This window comes from Pezoporus wallicus, unplaced genomic scaffold, assembly GCF_028554395.1.
Source record: "Pezoporus wallicus isolate ANWC-B61680 ecotype Strahan unplaced genomic scaffold, APGP_CSIRO_Pwel_v1 contig_5785, whole genome shotgun sequence".
NCBI classification, from domain to species: Eukaryota; Metazoa; Chordata; class Aves; order Psittaciformes; family Psittacidae; genus Pezoporus; species Pezoporus wallicus.
In genome coordinates, this window is record NW_026641150.1 from 1,505,528 (window position 1) to 1,529,523 (window position 23,996).

Consider the following 23,996-nt stretch of genomic DNA (forward strand, 5'->3'; position numbering starts at 1 on the left):
TATATTTAAAAAAAAAAGCCCAAACAAATGCAAAAACAAAATACAAAGTAAGTTTTTTGCAGGGTAGCAGAAGTGTATCTTGTGTACCACTTAAGGTAAGTTGAAGGAGGTCAGGAAATACTCTTTCTATTCTTCTCTTGTAGTCATCATTAAAAGTGGAAGGGTTTTTTGTTTTTTGTTTGTTTGTCCTCCCCTTTGGCTTTTTATTTTTTAAAATGAAAGAATCTTTTCTGGAAATTGCAAGTCAATCACAAGGAGAGTTTGAGAACTGATTGCATCAAAAATCTCCCTACTGTCAGATGAGTGCTTTGCTTAGCCCAGTCTGCTGCCCCCAACAACAGTAATAGGGCAGGATCTTTGGGGAGAGTGCAGGAGCTTGGCTACTTTTTGAAGTTAATTCTCCTTATGTTCTCATAGCAGTCAGGGTGTCATTGGATTAGTAATATCAGGGAGTACATTCCACCAGCTTTTTGAATAGTCCAACTTTGAACAATTCAGCAAATTCAGAATGTAACCTCAACAAGAAACTGAAGACTTGATACAGTTTGAACATGTTGCCAGCCAGATGTGAAAGGAGAATGAGCTCAGCTGTCAGAGGAATAAAGGGCTTAGGGGGGTGGTAGAGGACAGAAAATGGCTTGTCTGCTGGGTAATAAGGACATGCCTGCATAAATGTGGTTTGGGAGAAAGCAGAATATTTTTCCTGAAATGGTTCCTCAACACTTAATTGAAGTTCTGTAAGGTGTGTACAGGATGAAGTAGGTAGATGAATCAACTCTGAAAAATAAGCAAAGGTTGACTATTCTGACAAAACCAGGTTATTATGCAGCAGTTCTTACAGCCTGAACAGGTTTGCTGCAACACTTTCAGAATAGCCTGTGAATGGACTTATGTAAATTTTTAATTTGCACTGGCAGAAATCTGGGGAACTGTGAATAGCTTATTTTTAGACTGAGCTTTGTTAGGGTGTGTAGAAGTTGTTCCTTAGATGAGTGATGGAAAGGGGACATCACTCATCTTGCTCAGCAGTTACACTGAACAGTTAATGCTGAACAACCTCTTGCTCATATTAAGTTGTAGAATCTGGAGATCTGTTCTAAGAGAAGAAAATACTAAAAAAAAGAAAACAAAACTCCACAAAACTCACCAACAGAAAAACCCAAACAAGCAAACCAAACCCAAGAAAAACAAACAAAATCCCCTAAAACAAACAAAACCCAAACAAAACATATATCATTTATAATGTATGTAATTTTGAGAAAATTGGTCATGGACATAAAATACCATTCTAGAAAATGCTCCAAAATTGTCCATCTTCAAAAGCATCTCGAGTGTAGAATAAGAGGCATCAATCTATATGTGGTGAAAAAGAGCTGCAAGCTTGTGCTTCCTCTAGTGCTTGTACCCAGCCTCCGGGAGAGGTTGGGTATAAATTAATTTTAGATTATTCAGGAAGAAAATTTAGATCTGTCATGCCACTAGGTGGCATTATTGGTATGTAACCAGAGAATACTTGTAAAAGGTGTCTTTAGCTCCTTCCGCCTCTCACGCTTTAAGATAAGGTTTCATATTCTATGGGCATAAAAACTTTAGTTTTATTTTCATTGCAGACTCAGTAATTGAAAAAAATGAAGTCAAATACGTAAATTTTAAAGATGTATTTAGACTGTTACATATCAACACTGTCTAGCTGTAAGATTGTCTTATTCTTTTTATTTATATGACAAACTTTTGCAACAGAATGTTACTGTTAATTTGATTTGCAAGATCAAACTCTCTCTGATTTTTGGCAGTGTCTGCAGTTTTTCCTCTAAAAGTAGAGAGCTGTTTCAGAGCAAGTGATTCAGGCTTTAGCAAATAGATATATGCCTTAACATTGGTTATAAAATGCCTATGTATTATTGCAGCTGAAGTAAATCCAATTATTATTATTATTGAAAGTCAAGCTCTGGAAAGAAAACTGTTGCTGCAAGTAAGAGCATTATTTTGGAAAGTCTAGAAAGACTTTTAAAAGTCTAAAGGTAGACCACACAGTTTATTTCAACACAGACTTGCAAGGACAGGTTTGTAATAGCCAAAGTATTAGTAGTCATATCCAAGGATGGTAAGAATCACCCAAAAGTCTTCAGTTGATGTAAGAAGTTACTGAAGACCTTAGTAGTACTAGACACTGGGAAAGATTGATGTCTTTGTAAAAAATGTTCATAACTGCTTTATAAGCATTTTTGTTGTCTTAACAGGGTAGCTTGATGTGTTCAATGAGCAGAGATATTTTTAATTGATTTGGCTCACGGAGACAATCCTGTATGTGTTGTCTCGCCTTATGGTAGGTTTATAACCTCAGAAAAAGAGTTCAGCGTTTTCTGAAAATTAGCATACAACTAACCATAAAGTATCTGTGGTGTTTGCAAGAGAAACCTTAAAAAAGGCAACTTCTCAGGAGTGCCATCTGAGGGGTCAGCTCTTGGGATACAGTTGTCACCTCTGTCTTCTTCCCCACATCATCTAATTATACTCTTCATACATATTCTGTGTATATATATAATCTAATAATCTAAAACTAGTCAAGTTGATGCTTTTGTGTCAAGGAGTGATTTTCTTTGAAGGTGATGTGGATGGGATAAAAGGCATTTTAAATGGCACCTTTAAACTAATGTTTTTATCCTAGGTCTGTCTTCCTCCTCTTGCACGGGGAAGAAAGCAGTGGTTCAGGCTCAGTGATTTAGGGTAGATTTTGTAAAGCAGAATGCACTGAAAATACTGTAGACAGTCCTAGAGGGAGCTACTTAGCATTTGATTTCTATTTCCTTTGTACCTAGTGTTGGGATTGAATGACATCATTGTCATGCCTTGTGCTGGACACTGTATTGAGACAGGTTAATGGATTTGAGACTTTAGTACACCATTTCCTGCTGTCATCATGCTTTGAGGTAGAGAAAGAGGTGGGATATTTAATTCATACAGAAAACATTTCTTGTTTTGATGTTGATATGGTACATTGTAGTTTCAGGGTGTTTCTTTTAGGCCTTTCTTTTGTTACCTCTTGTTCAGTGTTAGTTGTATAGATGAGTTGGGCACTTCTCTCAGCCTACTTAGCTGTGTCCAGATGGCTGTACCAGCTTTCCATACCTCTGAAATTCTTACTTTCTGTGCATTATTTCCCATCTTGACTATAGGTGACATTCTGACCCCTGCTTCACCACTGTTCAAACACAGGTGCACAATCTCTGAAATGAGATGGAGATTGAATCCTGTTTTGGACAATGGTGGAGATTTGGAGCCTTCCAGAGATTCTTCCTCTTACCAAAAAGAAGCAAAAATCCACATACAGAAGACTGAATCTGTACCTTTTTTTTTTTTTTCCAGATAATTCTCAGAGCTTTTATGTAATCTTGTATCAACATTTGCATCTGAAGCAGGGCAGGTGCTCTAGCTTTAGAGAAGTTCTATTCCTATTGATTATTTTTTTATTTTTTTATTTTTTTAAAAAATTCCCAAACTAAAGAATGCAGTATTCCAGCCGGCACATCCCAGAAGTGGTGATCACTATGAAATCTAGTGTCTGTGTCACTTCCTTAGACCTCTCACTCATGGAAGGTCTCACTGGTCTTTTTTGGTTTCCCAAAAGAGACCTATTGGCTCTTCAGCTGATACTCCCTTAGTTACTAGTTCTTGTGACTTTTCTTAAAATAACCTTTTGCTTAACTCCTAACCACTGATCATATAGAGTATTTACTACAGATTTGTCTGCTGGGCAGAGTTTGGTTGAGACTGTTGCAGGAGACAGTAGGAATTTGCATTCTGAAAAGCCACTCTTATTCTGTATATTCTTTTGAGGAGGTTATAATAGTTCAGAAAGTGTTTGCAAAATTACCTGCTTACCAAATTCAGTTCTTGCCTATACTATATTCCTTCTGTGTTAGAAGACTGACAAGACTTAGTTTGTTAAAGACTTCATTATCAGGAATTAGGCTTGTTCTGTTGACTGCTCTCTCTTTTGTAAATAAGGAAAACACAAAGATTGTGTCAGAAGGTGGTAGAGCACTTAGAGTGGATGGGATTTCTGCTTCTGAAGCTAGGAGAACCTCAGGCCATCCTCTTTGACCTGAAGTGGCAAATTCAGAGCTGTTACTGTTCCATGAACTGGAGCAGTGGGCTCTTGCAGAGATCTACTGCTTTGTCTGTAGAGGGCAGTCCTTTATCTACTGTTAGATGTGCTGTGTCTTCCTGTGGCATCTCAGGCTGTTTAAAATGTTCATAATTAACTGTATCACCAGTCCTCTTTACCGCTAAAATTCTGCAAAGAAATCTGTCCTCTTGGTAAAATGATTTATTTCTATATGCAAGCAAAGGTCCAGTTCAGAAGGCCTCCCCTAAATGTAGCCAGTAACCAAAAGCTATTTACTGCACACTGTATGAAGAGAACACTTACATGGAACAGTTTGTAGGCAGATAAATAGCAGATTTTGTTAAAGGGTACTGCTTCTTCTGCTGTGCAAGTGTTATTCTGCATTACTCCTTGATCCTGTCTGTATCATAGAAACACAGAATAGTTAGGGTTGGAAAGGACCTTAAGATCATCAAATTCCAACCCCCCTGCCATGCGCAGGGACACCTCATGCTAAACCATATCACCCAAGGCCTCGTCCAACCTGGCCTTGAACACTGCCAGGGATGGAGCATTCACAACCTCCCTGGGCAACCCATTCCAGTGCCTCACCACTCTAACAGGAAAGAATTTCCTCCTTATATCCAATCTAAACTTCCCCTGTTTAAGTTTGAACCTGTTACCCCTTGTCCTATCACTACAGTCCCTAATGAAGAGTCCATCCCCAGCATCCCTATAGCCCCCCTTCAGATGCTTGAAGGCTGCTATGAGGTCTCCACGCAGCCTTCTCTTCTCCAGGCTGAACAGCCCCAACTTTCTCAGCCTGTCTTCATATGGGAGGTGCTCCAGTCCCCTGATCATCCTCGTGGCCCTCCTCTGGACTTGTTCCAACAGTTCCATGTCCTTTTTTATGTTGAGGACACCAGAACTGTACACAGTACTCCAGGTGAGGTCTCCCAAGAGCAGAGTAAAGGGGCAGGATCACCTCCTTGGACCTGCTGGTCATGCACTGGCTTTCTTAGCTTTCTAGAAAACACATGATGTATGCATCAAAAGCAGCTTTTCTGTGTCAAGCACTGTTGGGTATTAGTCTATTCTAGAATGTCTTATTTTGAAAAATCATGTCAGCTTGCACTTGAGACTGTTTACATGCATCTCCAGTACAGCCGTATTTTCCCTTTCTAGAGGCAAATAATTTACTTTGAAAATGTGCTAATTACTGTAAGAGTGTAGTTGAAAATATGACAGTCTATATTTATGCTCAAATATCATATTTATAGTTTGACTTTTTTTTTGTTTTATATTCTTAGATCTAAGTGTCTCCTCCCCTTCCCTCCTCCCCTATACACACTAGCCCACAACTAATAAGAAATGAATTAGCTTATTGAAATGCAATATAAACTTCTTCACACTTTATATCCTATTCTTTCAGCTGTTGCCAAGACAAGGCTTAATCTTGTTAGAGAATGTAGCTTTAATATATAACCAACTAGAAGAGGTTTACTGCAAATGCTACAGAAAGTGACTATTAAATTTACTAGATACTAAACTTTTCATACTTTTCACCTATACACCTCAGGTGTGCATTGCTGTGGTCTAGAAATGTATCATTATCGTCTGTTAGGAAGCATTCTGGAACTTCATCTTGATGGAGCTCTGTTTCCCCATAGGTTTAATGGTTGCTTATAAATTACTAAGAGTAATCTTCCAAACTGGTGTTGTTTGGGAGACTGAGAATTTAAGTAGTAGTTACATCGTTCTATATAAATTTATGTTGTTCTTTATTTGGCCTTTTCCCATGGCTTTTGAGGTCTTCAGAATGGGGGGTGGGAGGGGTGGAAGACTTGCCAGAGCTAGCAATATTATGTTTTTGTTTTGAAAAGGAAGAAGAGTCAAAAAAGAGCCAGCAAAGCTGTTTGCAAACTTGTGGTTTTAATTTCTACATGCTGTTACACTCACCATATGCTGGCCACAGAGTACAGGGATATTCAGATTGCAGTGTTTGCTGTTAGAGTAACTAACAAATAATTAGTAAAATTCCTTTGAGAAACTGAGCTGTCAGTCACTTGCAAAGTGAAGTTAATAAGATAAGGCAAACAAACAGCAAAGCCACACTCACAAAAGTATTCTGAAACCAGAGCATTGTGAGCCTTTGATGAAAGTTCAAGTGCACATGAGGAAAAGGGTTGCACATGACGTAAATGAGAAAACAGTAGGATGCACTTGGGCAGAGGCAAATTGAAAACACCCCTTGGAAAAATAAAACAATTAAAAAAACACAGCACACCACAGCTCTTCCCCCACACACACACACACCAAAAAAACCCTAAAACTGAACCCAAACCCACCACCAGATGCCCTCAGTTTTGTCTTTTTTCTCCCCCCACCCCCATTGTTAAGCAGTTATGCTCTTTCCTATTTAGAATGATACCTTTTATAGCTTGACTTTGACTTTGCTTCAAACTGTGAATTGTGTTATTCTTATTCCAGTTACATTTGTCTTTCCTTGCCAGTTTGTGTCGCAGACAGACGTACTTTGCAGTTTCTGTATAGAGCCAGGTTGGTTCAGATGTGCGATTAACTCGGGCACAGCACCACAGGAAATGTTAATGTAGTTTGAAGCATAGCGTGTGCTTTTCCCTTCATGCGGATTCAACATAGCTGTTTGTATTCACAGGATGAAATTAATAAGGAGGTTGGAAGCCATCTGATCTAACCTTACAATCAAACAGAGCCAGCTTCGAAGCACAAAGTCTTCAGTAGTTGAATTTTTCTGTATATCTCCAGGCAACCTCCCAGACAACCTGTTGCTGTGCTTTACCATTCTCATTGTGACTTTTCTTTCCTCATATCTGGTTGGAATTTGCTGTGCAACAACTTGTGACTGTTCTCTCTTTTCCTTTTGTCGTGTGCTCTGTAAATCTCTAGAACTCTCCACTTAACAGAAGGCAGAGATTAGGTTCCCACAAATAACACCCCAGTCCTTTTCTGCACATCGAACCCTGATGTGTGCTGTTGCATGGAGTCACAACATTTTTGCATGGTTTTTTTTTTACGTCGTAAATAATTTTAAGAAACAACTTGATAGCATAAGGAATTTATTCTTAAACACACCAGAATGAAGTGCTGCAGACAGACGTACTTTGCAGTTTCTGTATAGAGCCAGGTTGGTTCAGATGTGTGATTAACTCTGGCACAGCACCACAGGAAATGTTAATGCAGTTTGAAGAAGCATAGCGTGTGCTTTTCCCTTCACGCAGATTCAACATAGCTGTTTGTATTCACAGAATGAAATGAATAAGGAGGTTGGAAGACATCTGATCTAACCTCTGAGTGCATCTGAAGTGTCAATAGGTGGTCAAGATGATTGTGGGGAGTCTCAGAGCAATGCTGTTCTGTATGAAGTTTTCCTACTGAAGTGTTCCTAGAAGTTGTTGTCTTAGGAAAAACCTGATGACATGAATGGTTATAAATCACCTTGTCCAGATAATTATCTTATCTGAGTTCCTAAAGGGCCTAGCAATGGTACTTCTGTGCTGCTAACTCAATATATGTGTAATTCATATAATACCAGAAGGATAGAAAGCCACATTTTGTACACCAGTTTCTGAAGGGCTCAGGTAACTGCAGATGAATAAACTTTAGTTAGGCACATTGGTTGAGCACATAACAGAGGAGTAAGACATGGACAAACATGATAATGGGCAGGCATTAACAGGGCTTTTCTAGAGGGAGAGGAAAAGGGAGGTTGTGAAGTTAATGTCTTTTCAAAGTCATGCTTTGAAAGAGTCAACAACCTTGTGGATAAGGGTTATCTTATCAGTGCCATGTCCTTGGATTTCTTAAAAAATATCAAAAAGCCTTTGGCTATCAAGGTCCTTAATCAGCCTGTTAAAGAACCTAAGGTGTCATAATGGGACAGTCCTCTCCTGGATTAATAATTTGGTGAAAACCAAACTAGATACAGTAAGTGTCCCAAGTGGAGCTATTAGCACTCTAGAAGATCTTGAAGTCATGGCAGGGTATGTTATTCACATGTTGTATCAGGGTTTGGTGAGGAACAAGCACATTGAATTTTGTGAATTGTTTGGAATAGAACAGGCAATAAAACAGAAAACAAGTTGTGGAGTTTTCTGCTATAGCAAAGGAATGCCATATGCTGTTGTAGCATATGGCATTCCTTTGTCATGACCAATGTGTCCATACCTGTCCTCTGTAAAAATAAATCTCAAAGGCTAGGAGAACTAGAAAGTGTGTGGGCAACACGAACCATCAGAGGTAAGGAGAGGTGATCAAATAAATGATGTGTTTTAACACTGGAAAGCACTTACAACTCTGTTTTTTTTACTGGAAATACAATCTTCAGATTGCTTTGATGTTTTTAAAGCAGTGAGAGGATGTTAAAAAAACACATCCAGGACCTCCAGGAAGCTGAGAAGATACACAAGCACTAATAGCCAGTGTAGTTTTTATTGCTTTGCTGTGTTCTGCAGAGAAGAGCACACAGAAAACAGGCTGTGCTAGTGGTCGGTGTACTTGAAGGGACAGGAAAGAATAACAGACATCTATTACAAACTAGATAGCTGCTGACTTTCTGAAAGAACACTGGAAAGTTGGTTAATAATGGAAGAACACAGTCTGCTGCATGCAGGTTTGGAGGACTGAGAATAGGTTCTTGTGTGAAGCTATTGGTTTGATGCGGTGTAGTAATAGCAGCTAAGAAGTACAAGCCTTTTGGAAAGCGAAGGCTTAAACAAGATTGGAGTTGTCTCAATTCTCTGTGGACTTGCCTGAATGAGTAAGAGGGATGGTAGCCATGAAGGACTCATTAGGGCCCCCCTGATGAAATTGTAAAAATGTTTGCTCATTGCTTTTGTATTGTATAACATGGAAAAGGAAGCAGAATGGGAGTTGTGCCAAGCCCTTCTGGCCTCATTGGCCCCTTTAAAAGTGATCCGAGGGAAAGAACTGCTGATGTCTGCCCTTGACAACCGCATGACAGATGTCTCCAGTATTTTAAGACTTGTTTGTCCCATTATTCTTTTTTCTGCAGTCAGTCTTTGTTGCTTCTTTTCTTTGTTTTGTTTTTAAACTGGCTTGGAGCATCAAATTGCTGGATACCTGGGTTGGTATTTGGTAGCTGAATTTTTGGTTTACGTGGCTTATCTATTGATGCTCACTGTGGATAGCTTATGAACAGAGAGAGAGCAGCTTTCCTTGCAGGGTTAGTCTACTGTGTTGTATGTATTTTGCTTGAAGACTTTTGTTCTGTAATTCCCTCCTTCAGGTTGGAGGGGATACTTAGGGGAAAGTTGGGAATACTCCCTTGGAAAGGTGGGTGCTAGCCAAATTTTATTTCTTGGAGCCCAGCATATCTCAGATGGATATGTCCTACCCTGGGACATTCGGCGTGTTTTTCAGGTGGTGTGGGAAGAGATTTCAATTGCTACAAAGAACAGGGATAGAAGAGGAGATGATTACGCTGTCAGATGCCCATTGCCTCTGCCACTACGCTTTGAGAGAAAAATCGGGTTACAGAAAATTAAAACATGTTCATACTAGCCTACTGACTTACAAAGTTACATAGGAGAAAGTTTGAGAGAACGTACTATGAATCTTGATTTCTTCTTTTGGTTCAAATGTGTGAATGTTACTTTTATATTGACTCTCTATGCAGTTTAGAGCTAGTTTCTATTAAGATGCATTGGTAGTATAGATGAAACTGGAATTACTAAAATAATACAATGTGGCTGACCTGAAGCTATCTACTTGTATTTTAGGGGTTGTTTCTCTATTGGCTGTTCATCCTTCTACAGTAAATACGCTTGGAAAACAGCTCCTGCCAAAAACATTCGGACAGTCTAATGTCAACATTGCACAACAAGTGGTAAGGAGACACTGGGGTTTTTGTATTGCTTATACTATTGCTTACACGTACTGTAGATCTGACCTGTAGGTTGGTAGTTGGTACCACTTGTCATCAGTAGACAGTCTAAGCTTGTTTCTGATTTCAATAAACTTATGTTAACACAAATGTACTTTTGCATAAAGAAATGCAAAGATGACTCTCAAAGCAACATGCAGATACCTGAATATTCAGGTAGCTTTATCTTTTGCTAGTCTTGCCACTTAAAATCAGTGGCTCACTCAGACTCTGCTTGGGAATCTGACATAGGGAAATGTAAATGAAGTCCAACAACACATGCTTATTGAGCTTGAAGTTTGTTGGAATGAAATTGAAAACAGAGCTTTTCTTAGTGCATAATTTAGATACCCTTTTGCTTAAATACTTAATGTGAGCTTTGAGTGAGGAACATGAAATTAAGAGGTTTTGAAGAACTAGTAAAACAGTAAATAATACAAAGATTATGAGAATTAAATTATAGTGATGAAAATTTAGTGATATGAAAGGAGCTGATCTCAGTTCATCTTCTGGAAGGCAACTGTAACATGTAAACATCTGAAATGGAATTTCTTATGTTGGGGGTCCTTCTTGACAGGAAAGCAGTTTCCCATCTGCCTTTCCCAGCTCTAAGCTTTAAGGAGTGTTCTATAATTGAGGCTGCATGAATCTATAAACTCTACCTCTTCAGCTGTACAGATGTAGTTCAAATCATTCGCTGCACTGTATTTCCAGCAGTGGTGTGAATAAACTACTTGCCAGCAGCCACTTGGAAGTGTTGCTAAATGAGTTTAACTGAATGAAATTGTTCCTTCAGTTGGAGGTCTGTTATCAGTAAATTTCCAAATGAGGAAATTCAGAGTAGGTAGGCATTCTTGTAATTTAAAATCAGTAACCAGCAGTAGGAAAATAATACTTTAACTAAATATCATAGGCCATAATGGCGCAGAGGGGGCCCCTGCTGGGCATTGCTGTGGGACTGTGTACACACTTCAGTTTAATGTTGTAAATGAAATGTTCTTTCGAGTAACTGAGGAAATATTTCCTTGAAGTACCAAAACAAGGGGATAACAATGAAATTACAAATCATCTGATGCTTTTTTGAACTTTAAACCGTCAGAAAATTAATTTTTACAACGATGTTGATATACCTGTAAAATAAATTCTTGTGTCTTCCATCACAAGTTTAAATTGACAAATCCTCATCTGTATTATATTATTCTGTGGTATTATCTATGATTAATTTTACATGGTATTCTTATTAAAAAAAGATGTGATTCTAAAGTAACAACTACTCTTAATGGTGGTTTTGTTAGTATGATTAGTGTGGGAAATTTACATTTGGCAATCATAATTTTCAGCACTTCCTTACTCAAAACATACTAGCATTAAATCGTTTGTGAAAGGAGGGGCCCATATCAACATATTTGCATTGGCTGTTACCAGTTCAGAATTAGATGCTTAGTTGTATGTCATTAAAGAAGAGATGGAGGTTTTTGCTTGTGTATATATAGAGAGAAATTTTGGGGAACTATTTCTGTTGACTTTACAGTCCTTAAGGGGATAGCCAGAACTATAAAAAAAAAGTGCCTTTAGAACCCTGAAAACAAAGGGGAGTTGAATTTTCTGTCAATATTCAAAACGTTCTTGGGAAGCAGAACTGAGGAGTTGGCTTGTGATCCTGCTCAACTTTCTAACCTTTGAGTGGTAAACTCACATTTTTAATACTTAAGTACTTCATTTTCTGAACCTGTGTTCTTTGTTCAGGTAGTCTTTCTTTTGCATAAGTCTGTTCATGTAAGTTTTTCTGTTAAGAACAGCAAAGTGGAGTGTATGGGCTGTCTTGCTGCTTTCCCAGTTGTCCTGAACCTCTTTATTATTGAGGAGCTAAACTGTAATCTTGTTCCTTTTTGAAATCAGGAAACTGAAGAGAAACCAGAAGTCCTTCTTTTTTCTACACCCCCTACCTATCCCCGATTGTCTAAAACCATCCTCTCTAATTCTGTCTACAAGCTTTAATTTTAGGATGTTCCCAGTGACTCTTTTTGTTGATGCTCTTTTCATTGAAAGTCATCGTTGCTTATGAACTTGAGAGTAAAAATAGAGGCATCAGTGTTTCTATTAAGGAGCCAATAATACTAGGTAATTCCTTAGGAGATTGTGAAACTCCAGACTCTAGGGTCTTCCTTAATAGCAGTACATTAAAGCCTACAATTCTGGCTGGTTTGCAGACTTTCGTGAGTTAGAATGTGGGGCAGGTTTTGAATGTATTAAACAGAGTTCACTTTTCCACTTGAGAAATGAGCCTGTGAATTTGTACCTGCTTCCTACTTTATTCCTTTTTTCTTGCTTTTGCTTCCTGCTTTTTCCTTTGTATTCTTGAACACTTCAAGACACTATAGAGTGTGGTACATGTACAGGGTTTGCTGCTACCAGATGGTTTATTTTCTTCTTTCCCCTGGCTTTCATGTTACTGCAGTTGTACAAATTCTAGGTGTGGCACCAACGTGATGGTGGAGCTGCTTGTGGAATTAGGAAGCTAGGGAATGAAGTGAGACCCTCTGGTTTTTGCTCCTGCAAGCAAGATGTTAATCATCTCTTCTAGTCCTCTGTAACTACATTCTAAGGAATAAAAACTGGCTAACAGCTTTCCTCTGTGGTCTGTATTGTCTGTTACTTGAGTAGCGCACAGGTGGTTTTCACAGTCTTTTGAGATGTGGTGAACCAGACCAGTCAGCAGCAGAACCGGCAGTATTTTTTTCATGGGGAGAAGGTGAGCTGGTTTGCGTGTCTCCTGTGCCTGTTTGGCATCCCACACCCTCATTCTGTTTCCCACAGTCAGAAGTCTCAGTTATGAAAAGTAGTAGAGGAGATGAGATGACTTTCCATAAGAATTAGAAACAATTTAAGTATGGAAAAAAGCTACAGGAAAGAGGAGGGGGACCTGAGATTTTCCAGCTGTCAGAAGAAGGTGTAATGAACTTATATGCTAACTACTCAGGTGGCATTATATAAAGAAACAGTAGTATGGGAAAAATCACAGGCAGCTAAAATCTGACGCATCTAATAGTCACTAGACTGCTTTTAGCGTTCTATATTTAAACATTATTCAAATTTGGTTTATTTTAACTTTAATGCATAAAATGTTTCATTTGGTTTTTTTCAGGTTTTCTATTTTACTCTTTGAGGCTAAGGTATTGAACGTAGCCTGAGAAAGAAATTTTTGTTGGTGAGGCAGAATGTGGCTGAAGAGCGTAGCAAGCTTGTGGGTGTAGGTTCATTTGATGTTTGTTTCATATGATGCCAGGGATGCAACATACTGTTTCCACTGGGAGGCAGACATACCCCCCAGAAGTTGTCATATCTTTCTACAGAATAGAAATCTGTACAGTATCATTTTGTTTTCCTAAAAGCATATTTTCTAGAGTGTTACATTTATAACATTTTGGAGATAGAAAACATCATCTGCAAAAGTGGAAGTTCTGCTTCAGCAAGTTTCAGTTAAGGAGAATATGGCTTCATGTGCAAATGTGTGTATTAATTTGTGATCAGAATAGCACATCTTCAGGACTAAGACTGTGATCAGCTGAGTGTGTTTCGCATAACATGTTCAGGGTGCAGTTATTCTGCCCAAATTGGTCTCATTCACTGCAGTGATAGAGAAAGTTGGCCCTTATTCTTCCTCACCTCTTAACATTTTGGTTCTCACTCTGTAGTAATAGAGACTTGACTGCAGAAATTGGCCTTTCTGGCAGCATCTCTGCATTTTCTTTCTGCTTTTACTGATTTTTAGATCCTACTTCCTGTATTTACTGCAACTTCTGGTAGGATTTGGGGTTTCTCCCCTTACCTTTATCCCTTTTTTCTATTGGTGGTGAGGACCTGTGTGTGTTGATCTTGTCAAAGTTAGTGTTGAATAATGTTAAGAAATTCAGGAAGCATGAAAAATCATGTAAGGATAATACATAAATACTACATAGGAAGTGCACTAACTATATAATCTGTAGTCTGAAGGGTTTTATACTAATGTGCATAAAATCAATGCATGCAGTAGAAGTAGGCAGAAGTGTTTGCATTGTGCATCATTTGAATCATGCAGTGTATGAATATCTTGTAGTACTTCCGATAATTTTCCAAATTATTTTATCTTTACTGTAGGTTATTGGTACACCTCAGAGACCTTCAGCGCCAAATACTATCCTGGTAGGAAGTCCACATACGCCTAACACACATTTTGTATCACAGAACCAGACTGGCGATTCTTCACCGTGGTCTGCTGGGTGAGCAAAATACAAGTTACAAAGGATTAATACATTATTTGGAACCTTTGTTCTAAAGGTTAACTGTGGCAGTGTATATACTTCTCAGGCTAGTGGTGTGAGAGACATGTGTTCACCTTTCCATCCAGAGCACTTCAACATTAAGTATGTTGTATTAAGTGAGGAATAGTTGCACAAGAATGAATACTCCCTCATTTGTCACAAAAGGAATGAGAATATTTTCTGTGAACACTGATAGATATCCTCACATTACTTACATTTAGAGGATTTTGCTCCTAAAAGAACACGAGTTCATGTGACTTGATTAAGCTTTTAATTTGACATTGCTGGTTTGCTGGTTTATTAAAAAAAATAAAGCGCCTTTTGGATTGAACAAGTGTATCATGAAGTATCATGTGAAATAAGGATGTAGTCCTTATTGCAGAAAAAGTATTAGATAAAATTAATGCATTCTTCTGGTGTCTTGTCTCATGCAAGCATGCTTTTAAGAGTCTCTTGTGAAATGTAGGGGTTCTTTTTAGGACTAAATTTATCATCAGTGTCTCGTTACACATAAATAGATTTCTAGTTTGGAATTGTAGTGAGTGAGATGTAGAGAATTAAGAGAGGTTCCATTGCTGATAGTAATTTTGTTGATATTTACACTTTTCCTCAAGTTACAAGGAACTTTCTGTTGATACTTACACTTTCCCTCAGGTTCAAGGAGCTTTTTATTTAAAAAATATGCAGAAAACTTTTATAGTTACTATATTTTGTGACTGAAGTTTTCATAGCAACTTCATATACTGTGTAACTTCAGATCTGTATTTTGGTAATTATGGAATGTGTAGTGAGTTGAGGCAATATCAGACTTCATCTGTTCAGTCGGTATCAGACTTATACAGAAAATGCTCAATCAAGTCTTTTTTTTTTTTTGTGGTCAACTTAGGTTAGTTATATCTTGTATTTCACCTTTCATATTTTAGCATTTATCCCTCTATTCCTTCTTTTTCTTGATTGGAAGATTAAAAGGGTTTTTTTATTGACTTCTTCAAGGGATATATCCCTGTTAAATTATCTGCTACTGGAGCTAGCAGAGTTGACAAAAGAATGAATTTGTACTGTGTTTCAGCATCAAGACACTAGAATTGTTAATTATTTTAAATTGTAGGGGAAAACATCATAGGAAAAAATATTGGGAAGGGGTAAAAGCAGAACAAAAGGGAAAGCTTGGTTTTATGCAGCAGTGTGCTTGTATTTGAAAAAGAGACATTAAGTATTCCAAAGTTAAAATCATCTTAAAATATGTATTATGCATATATTTAGGAAGCGGAACAAAAAAGGAGAGAAGAATGGCAAGGGTTTACGTCATTTCTCTATGAAGGTTTGTGAGAAGGTACAAAGAAAAGGAACTACCTCATACAATGAGGTGGCAGACGAGTTGGTTGCAGAATTCAGTACCACTGATAATCACATTTCACCAAATGAATCAGTAAGTATATGGGAGGTCAGTTCCATGTGAACTGAATGGGGGAAGAGAAATTCCTTATGAGACTTTTCTATCTTTTCCTGCTGCTAAATTAAACAGTTCAGACATTACCTAAGTTTACCCATTTACTGTGATGTATTTATCTTCAAATATTTTTGCCACAAGTATGTTTGATTAATGAACTATGTCTATAGCAGGCTTATGACCAGAAGAATATTAGACGACGTGTCTATGATGCCTTAAATGTCCTTATGGCCATGAACATAATCTCTAAGGAGAAGAAGGAAATCAAATGGATTGGTCTACCTACTAACTCGGCTCAGGAATGTCAGAATTTAGAGGTATATTTATTAGGAAGTTCACAGTGTCTTTGTGTCTGAGTAAATGTTTACATCCTTAATTTCTTCTGATACAACAGAATGTATTCTTGCTATCTCCTGAAATAACAAGGTACAATAGTATGATCCCTTTAGACTCTCTTGTTTGTATTTACAGAATGCACATTTAAACTTCCAGACTGTTTTAATGTTTTTAGTTGGTTTATGGTGTTTTTTTTTATTTTATTCTTCTATGTCAGAAATACAGCTCTGTCACAGCTTTTAGAGTATATGTGAAGTGAATGGAAGTTAACCAAATTGAAAGATTAATGTGTATTTCCAGCATTGCAGTAGTGGTGCTAAAGAGTTGCGAAGATTGTTTTCTCCAGAGGCCAGACAAATAATACATCTATGATGATAGATTTTGCATGTAGTTCACCATATATATGCATTGCTGCTCCTGTACTGCTGCAGGACTTAAGTACTTATGATATGTAACAGCCCTCAGTTAATTTTTCTTCTTAGTTTTTACTTTGTACAAGGTTTGCTTTTACTATTGAGTCATTTGTGGCAGTGAGTATCAGGTGCATTAGAATCTTCTTAGTCCCTCGCCTAGTAATTCAAATTTTTGGCTCCTGGGGTGTACTGAGCTGAATGTTTTTCTAGATGCTGTAATTTGAGATCTCTATTGAATGTCATTTTATTTCTAAAATATGCATGAATGGGATTATGTTTTCTGACACATACGCATTACCAAAAATAATTTCAGTGATGTAATCACTCAATGCTACAAGACACTTTCAAGAGTGTTTTATGATGAGCTCTCTTACTATGACAGGTGACCCAGCATTGTCAGCACATGCTGACATCATTTACAGATAGGAACAGCCTCACGCTTGCAGGCCCTTGTCCTCATGAGGGGACTTAAACCATCCTGATATCTGTTGGAGGGTTGGTACGGCCCAGCACATCCAATCCAGGAGGTTCCTGGATTGTCCTGAAGAAAACTTCCTCCTGCAAATAGTAGAGGAGCCAACAAGGAGAGGTGCCATGCTTGACCTCGTGCTCACCAACAGGGAAGGGCTTGTTGGAAATGTGACACTCCAGTGCAGCCTTGGTTGTAGTGATCATGAGGTGGTTGAGTTTGAGATCCTTAGGACAGTGAGAAGAGTGTGCAGCAAGCTCACTGCCCTGGACTTCAGGAGAGCAGACTCTGGCCTCTTCAGGAACCTGCTTAGTAAGGTTCCATGGGATATAGCCCTACAAAGAGGGCAGGGGGGCCCAAGACTTTTGGTTGATATTCAAGGTTCACCTGTTAAAAGCTCAGGAGTGTTGCATCCTGACTAGAAGGAAGTGCAGCAGGAGGACCAAGAGACCTCCATGGATGGATAAGCAGTTGCTGAGGAAACAGAGAGGAAGCAAGGACAGGTGGCTTGGGAAGAATACAGGGATGTTGTCTGGGAAGCTAGGGACCAGGTTAGAAAAGCTAAGGCCCAGTTAGAATTAAATTTGGCTAGGCATGTTAAAGATAACAGGAAGGGAATCTGTAGGTACATTGTGAGTAAAAGACAGACTAGGGACAATGTGGGCCCCCTCCAAAAGCTATCAGGAGAACTGGCTACCCTGGATTTGGAGAAGGCTGAGGTTCTTAGTGACTTCTTTGCTTCAGTCTTCACTGGAAATACTCTGACCACACCACCTAAGTCTTGGAAGGCAGATGCAGGGACTGTGAGAATGAAGACCTTAGGCCCACTGTAGGAGAGGATCAGGTTCAAGAGCATCTTAAGAACCTGAACGTGCACAAGTCCATGGGTCCTGATGAGATCCATCTGCGGGTCCTGAAGGAGCTGGCAAATGAAGTTGCGAAGCCGCTGGCCATCATATTTGAGAAATCATGGCAGTCAGGTGAAGTTCCTGATGACTGGAAAAAGGGAAATATAACCCCTATTTTCAAGAAGGGGAAAATGGATGAGCCAGGGAATTACAGACCAGTCAGTCTCACCTCTGTGCCTGGCAAAATCTTGGAGCAGATTCTCCTGGAAGGCATGCTAAGGCACATGGAAATCAACAAGGTGCTTGGTGACAGCCAGCATGGCTTCACTAAGGGGAAATCCTGCCTGACCAATTTGGTGGCCTTCTATGATGGGGCTGCAGAACTGATGGACAGGGGTAGAGCAGTTGAGGTCATCTACCTGGACTTGTGTAAAGCGTTCGACACCGTCCCACACGACATCCTTGTCTCTAAATTGGAGCGACATCAATTTGATGGATGGACCACTCGGTGGATAAAGAACTGGCTGGATGGCCGCACATAAAGAGTTGTGGTCAATGGCTCAGTGTCCGGCTGGAGACCAGTAACGAGTGGTGTCCCTCAGGGATCGGTGTTGGGACCGGTCTTGTTCAACATCTTTGTTGCTGACATGGACAGTGGGATTGAGTGCGCCCTCAGCAAGTTTGCCGATGACACCAAGCTGTGTGGTTCGGTTGATACCCTGGAGGGAAGGAATGCCATCCAGAGGGACGTTGACACGCTTGTGAGGTGGGCTGATGCCAACCTCATGAAATTTAAAAATGCCAAGTGCAAGGTCCTACACCTGGGTCGGAGCAATCCCAGGCACAGCTACAGGTTGGGCAGAGAAGAGATTCAGAGCAGCCCTGCTGAGAAGGACTTGGGGGTGTCGGTCGATGAGAAAATAAACACGAGCCGGCTTCAGTGTGCGCTCGCAGCCCACAAAGCCAACCGTATCCTGGGCTGCATCAAAAGGAGCATGACCAGCGGGTTGAAGGAGGCGATCCTGCCCCTCTGCTCTGCTCTTGGGAGACCTCACCTGGAGTATTGTGTGCAGTTCTGGTGTCCTCACCATAAAAAGCACATGGAACTGTTGGAACAAGTCCAGAGGAGGGCCACGAGGATGATCAGGGGACTGGAGCACCTCCCATATAAAGACAGGCTGAGAAAGTTGGGGCTGTTCAGCTTGGAGAAGAGAAGGCTGCGTGGAGACCTCATAGCAGCCTTCCAGTATCTGAAGGGGGGCTATAGGGATGCTGGGGAAGGACTCTTCATCAGGGATTGCAGCAACAGGACAAGGGGTAATGGGTTCAAATTTAAACAAGGGAAGTTCAGGTTGCATATAAGGAAGTTCTTTACTGTGAAGGTGGTGAGGCACTGGAAATGGGTGTCCCAAGAAAGCTGTGAATGCTCCATCCCTGGCAGTGTTCAAGGTCAGGACAGAACCTTGGGTGAGATGGTTTAGTGTGAGGTGTCCCTGCCCATGGCAGGGGGTTTGGAATTTGATGATCTTAAGGTCCTTTCCAACCCTAACTATTCTGTGGTTCTGTGCTGTCATGTTGCTATTCATTCTCTTATTCTGATCCACGGTAATTTGAGTAACAGTCTGTAAATGAAGTCCTTGTTGGAATCTGCTGGTGAGCTTCCCACACTGAGAAAGCTGTTTATTTCCTACCTTTTTGTCTCCTATGTTTTATGGTATTTCTTTGTATGTATTTAATACTTTGAAGACTTAACCTTGGGCTCATGGAAACGTCATTTCTTTTAATCATCTTTGACGGATTGTCTCCAGTAGACTACATGAAGAGCCTCTTTGCCTCCTTGAATCTGGATGTTTTTCTGAGGCATAACTTCTGTTTGCAAAGATGTTTTTACCGTCTTCCAGATATATTTTACTTTATTCCCCAGTGTTCCAATTCTGCTCTTTGTTACAGTAGTACTGATGTGAGTCTCAATAGTTAGATCTCTAAATTATCACATTAGTGACTGACATCATATGCCCTACCTACAGTTCTTTGGTATTGAGATGATTTTCAGGGGAGAAAATGTTGTTATAAAATGCTATGTAAAACCAATAAACCAAGAAAACCTTTTTCTGTCCTAAGGTGGAGAAACAGAGAAGACTGGAGAGAATAAAGCAAAAACAGTCCCAGCTACAAGAACTCATTCTACAGGTACAGTCAAGGTACTCTTGTCTATAGGGCAAGGTAACTTATATATATTCCTGTTGTTTTATCCCAGTGAGGGATGGGAAATTTCTACGAGGTGAATTTCAGGGTAAAGCATATGAAGTTTTAATTTTGCACTGTAGTTTAGCTGGAACTGTGCTGTTGCACATTGCTGTTGGGAAGCCAGCAACTTTCCATGAGTTATGATAAATTATGTTGCAGTTTAAAGTATGTTCAAACAGGTTTTATGCTGACAGGAGCTGTAATTCATACTCTGCTCTCAGAATTTTCCAGTTGAGTTCCTGTATCTAGAATGTTTTTCTGTGCTAGAGTCCATAGGTAAAATTAGACGACTGTAGAGGCCGTGTCTCATAATTCTCTGTGTCTTACCTTTCTGGGACACGACTGCTTGTGCTGTGTAAGTAGGTTCACCACTGTAAAGCAGTTGCTGAGCTCCTTCCCCCTAGTATACTGTGTGATAGGAATGAGAATCTCAAGGAGAGTATGCAGAAAGAAAGTACAGACAGCTGTGGGACAGCAACCTCAACAGCTGTCTGATTTTTTATCAGCCTCTGTGGTGGCTTTAGATTTTGTTTTTAAATTTTGTTTGTTTAATTTGATTCCATGACTAGAAAAATACTTTTTCTTAGTTTGGTGTCTTAATAAAAGATTTATACTTGAGTTTCAGTGATTAACTTGAGTTTTAGTTCCTACTACTGCCAGTCTTTAAAATGTGAATATTCCATTCTGAAAAGCAGTTTTGTTAAGATCTGAGAGTAAAGTCGCTAACCTAAACTGAGTAATTTGGAAACCTAACATCAGATATTCAAATTCCAAATGTTAACTGGCTTTTAGCATATAATTTCAGGAAAAAGACAGTATTAATCATTTGACTGTTCTTGTGGAGTGCAGTGGCTAACAGGGAATGGTGAACAGCGAAGTAGGATGCTATATGAAAATTCTTTCTCCTAATCACTGTTATTTCTTCATTCTGTCAAGGATCTGTCCGAGAAACTGTCCTGATGTAGTTATTAGAATATGCATTTTTATTTTCAGTGAAATTTTATTGCATTGCATTTTTCAATACTCTCATTTGTCTCCCTTCCTGCATCTTAACATGCAGGAATATGGTGATCATTCTGTCCTTTTCTGCATTTACTTGCTGCAGCTATTTTTTGTAGCTTGCTGGTATTCTTTATCTGAAGGATTTTGTTGTTAACAGGATCTTAAAAGTTTAATTCATACTTTTTGTATCACTATTGCTTTTTCTAGCAAATTGCCTTCAAGAACCTTGTTCAGCGAAACCGTCAAGCAGAACAACAGGCAAATCGACCACCACCTTCCAACTCTGTCATCCATTTGCCATTTATCATTGTGAACACCAGCAAGAAGACAGTGATTGACTGCAGTATTTCAAATGACAAGTGAGTTAACAAAGTTTTCTCTCAGGCTCTTGGTATTATGAGTTTTATGTCCATGCTAAAGCATTCATCTAGACTTGGTAAAGATGAAATACAAATAAATTTACTTGTGCGTTTTGTAGATTGAGAACATGCACTTTCAGACAGTTTTATAAAGCTTTTTAATAAATAGAATAATTGCATTCATAGAATCATAGAATACTTAGGGTTGGAAAGGACCTTAAGATCATCTAGTTCCAACCCCCCTGCCGTGGGCCAGGAAGCCTTACTCTAGACCATGTTGCCCATGGTTCTGTACAGCCTGGCCTTGAACACCACCTGGGATGGAGCATTCACGGCTTTCTTGGAACACCCATTTCCAGTGCCTCACCACCCTCACAGTAAAGAACTTCTTCCTTATATGCAACCTGAACTTCCCTTGTTTAAGTTTGAACCCATTACCCCTTGTCCTATCGCTACAATCCCTGATGAAGAGTTCCTCTCCAGCATCCTTGTAGGCCCCCTTCAGATTCTGGAAGACCGCTGTGAGGTCTTCATGCAGCCTTCTCTTCTCCAGGTTGAACAGCCCCAACTTTCTCAGCCTATCTTCATATTTAATAAATTGTTTAAGTCATACTATGGATAGATGTTAGAAGCAAAACAAGGCAGCTGTGCTAAAGTTTTATATCATACATACACCAAGGAGTGTTTTCCTCTGACTTCAACACAGGGAAATGCAGCTAGCAGACTTGAAAATTGATTTAGTTTTCAGAACTGCTGTCCTCTACTTTTGGTTCAAAAAGCTTTTTCATTTGCTAAATAAAATCTGAATGTAGCAGTGTATTCTTGCACTATTAGCTTACCAGAAAACCATAAAAAGAGGGGAGAAAAAAACCCAACTCCCATTTCCCTTCCTACTCTGTAAAGAAAAAAATATCAGGCATGCAAAATGTTTAATTAAAACTCTGTATCTCTTAAACCTGTTAAAGATTTATATAGTGTATATAATGATGGTTTTAGTTGCTTGCTACCAAATATATATATCTTGAAAAATTTGATTGCTTAATGTGATATATCGCTAACACTGTGTGTTGAGCTTTTGAAATGCTGCAATTCCTGAACCTAGAAAGTTACTTAAAGTCATTGAAGTTAATAGAGATATTTTTTTCTCTCCAGATTTGAGTATCTATTTAATTTTGACAATACTTTTGAAATTCATGATGATATAGAAGTACTAAAACGAATGGGAATGGCTTGTGGGCTAGAATCTGGAAGCTGTTCAGCAGAGGACCTAAAAATTGCAAGGAGTTTGGTTCCTAAAGCTCTGGAACCATATGTGACAGGTCAGTTACTCCAAGAAGAGTTGTTTTGTTAATATGAGACTCAAAAAGCAATGTGAAAATATCTGAGATCAGTTAATTTAAGTTCCAGTGGTTTGTTTTAAAGATTTCTAGCAAATTCTCAAATAAATACACTTTTTAGCATACCTTAGGGAACAAATAACAGAGATTCATAGAGAATGGGCTGTGGTTTTCACAGAACCATGTTTTCCATTGTACCACACAAGTAGGTCTTTGCATTTTGCAATTCATTTAAGAGAACATTTAGAGTTGATGCACCTGCAGAGGCAAGGGGTAGTAAGTGCAAACATGGTCATGGCTTCATTTTATATTACTTTATTGTTTTCATTATATAAGCAATACTGGTGGCTTCTGACTTGCTCACTTCAAAATTAAATGTTGTTTTTTTTTTAATGTACTTTGAAATTTTTGCTGTTGCACTAGCTCCTTGGTTTTTAGTTATGCTATTTTGGTTATAGTACATCAGTATGTTCAGTTGGTTTGGTTGCAAGTCTCCTTTCTGGACTTTAAAAGGATTAAGCAATTATCTGAATTACGTGAGTGTTTTGAAGTGTTCTTGAAATACATATTGTTTGTTTTACAGAAATGGCTCAGGGATCAATCAGCAGTGTATATGTCACATCTTCATCAGGTTCTGCATCAAATGGCACAAGATTTTCAGCCAGGTGGGATGAAATGATCAATTAGTTTTTAAAATCTGCAATCATCAAATAAACTTAAGGAGGGTTAAATATTTGATAAAGAAGTTTTGTTTTGATTAAATGCGATATTGGTATGTGTTTAAGTTTATTCTTGGGCATCACTTTTACTTGAGTAGTAGTAGTTCTTACTAGTGTCATTAAAGAAACCTTTTCCTGTATAGTGGAAAAGAAATTGATTAGGCTGGTGTTAATCTTGAATGTATTATTTTTGTTTAGTTTGGAATTTGTGAGAAGAAAATAGATACTTGCCTAAAGATACAATCTGGGCAAGGTTCTCCACTGATCGTTAGTGTCTAACTTAAAAAAAGGGTTTTTGGGTTTTAAACATTTTCAGAAATGGGTAGAGTGATAAACTGCAACTTGGGTTTAGCTTTTTGTGGATGTATGTAATTTCTGAACTTAAATATTGTTTTTCTCTTGCTATGTAAGACACTTAGGTAGTTACTACTGGATAGATTCTTGGTGTTGCATTTATCAACAAGTTGTCCTTGTTTATAAGCAA

The 23,996-nt window shown here is 38.8% G+C and overlaps 1 protein-coding gene and 1 long non-coding RNA gene across 5 annotated transcripts in view; both read left to right on the forward strand.

Moving 5' to 3' along the window:
- Positions 1-23,996, forward strand: part of TFDP1 (transcription factor Dp-1) — a 46,269-nt gene that overhangs the window by 17,724 nt on the left and 4,549 nt on the right. For 3 of the 4 annotated variants that reach the window (XM_057422293.1, XM_057422292.1, XM_057422294.1), the window contains exons 4-11: positions 9,889-9,995; positions 14,169-14,290; positions 15,596-15,761; positions 15,953-16,099; positions 19,970-20,038; positions 21,305-21,456; positions 22,609-22,775; positions 23,377-23,458. In XM_057422293.1, coding sequence (XP_057278276.1) covers positions 9,889-9,995; positions 14,169-14,290; positions 15,596-15,761; positions 15,953-16,099; positions 19,970-20,038; positions 21,305-21,456; positions 22,609-22,775; positions 23,377-23,458 — 1,012 coding nt within the window. The remainder of the gene's footprint in view (positions 1-9,888; positions 9,996-14,168; positions 14,291-15,595; positions 15,762-15,952; positions 16,100-19,969; positions 20,039-21,304; positions 21,457-22,608; positions 22,776-23,376; positions 23,459-23,996) is intronic. The other variant, XM_057422295.1, reaches the window with a different exon arrangement.
- On the forward strand, positions 3,819-6,148 carry LOC130606195 (uncharacterized). Its single transcript, XR_008973892.1, has 2 exons — positions 3,819-4,527; positions 5,709-6,148. It is a non-coding gene; the product is annotated as an uncharacterized LOC130606195 (long non-coding RNA).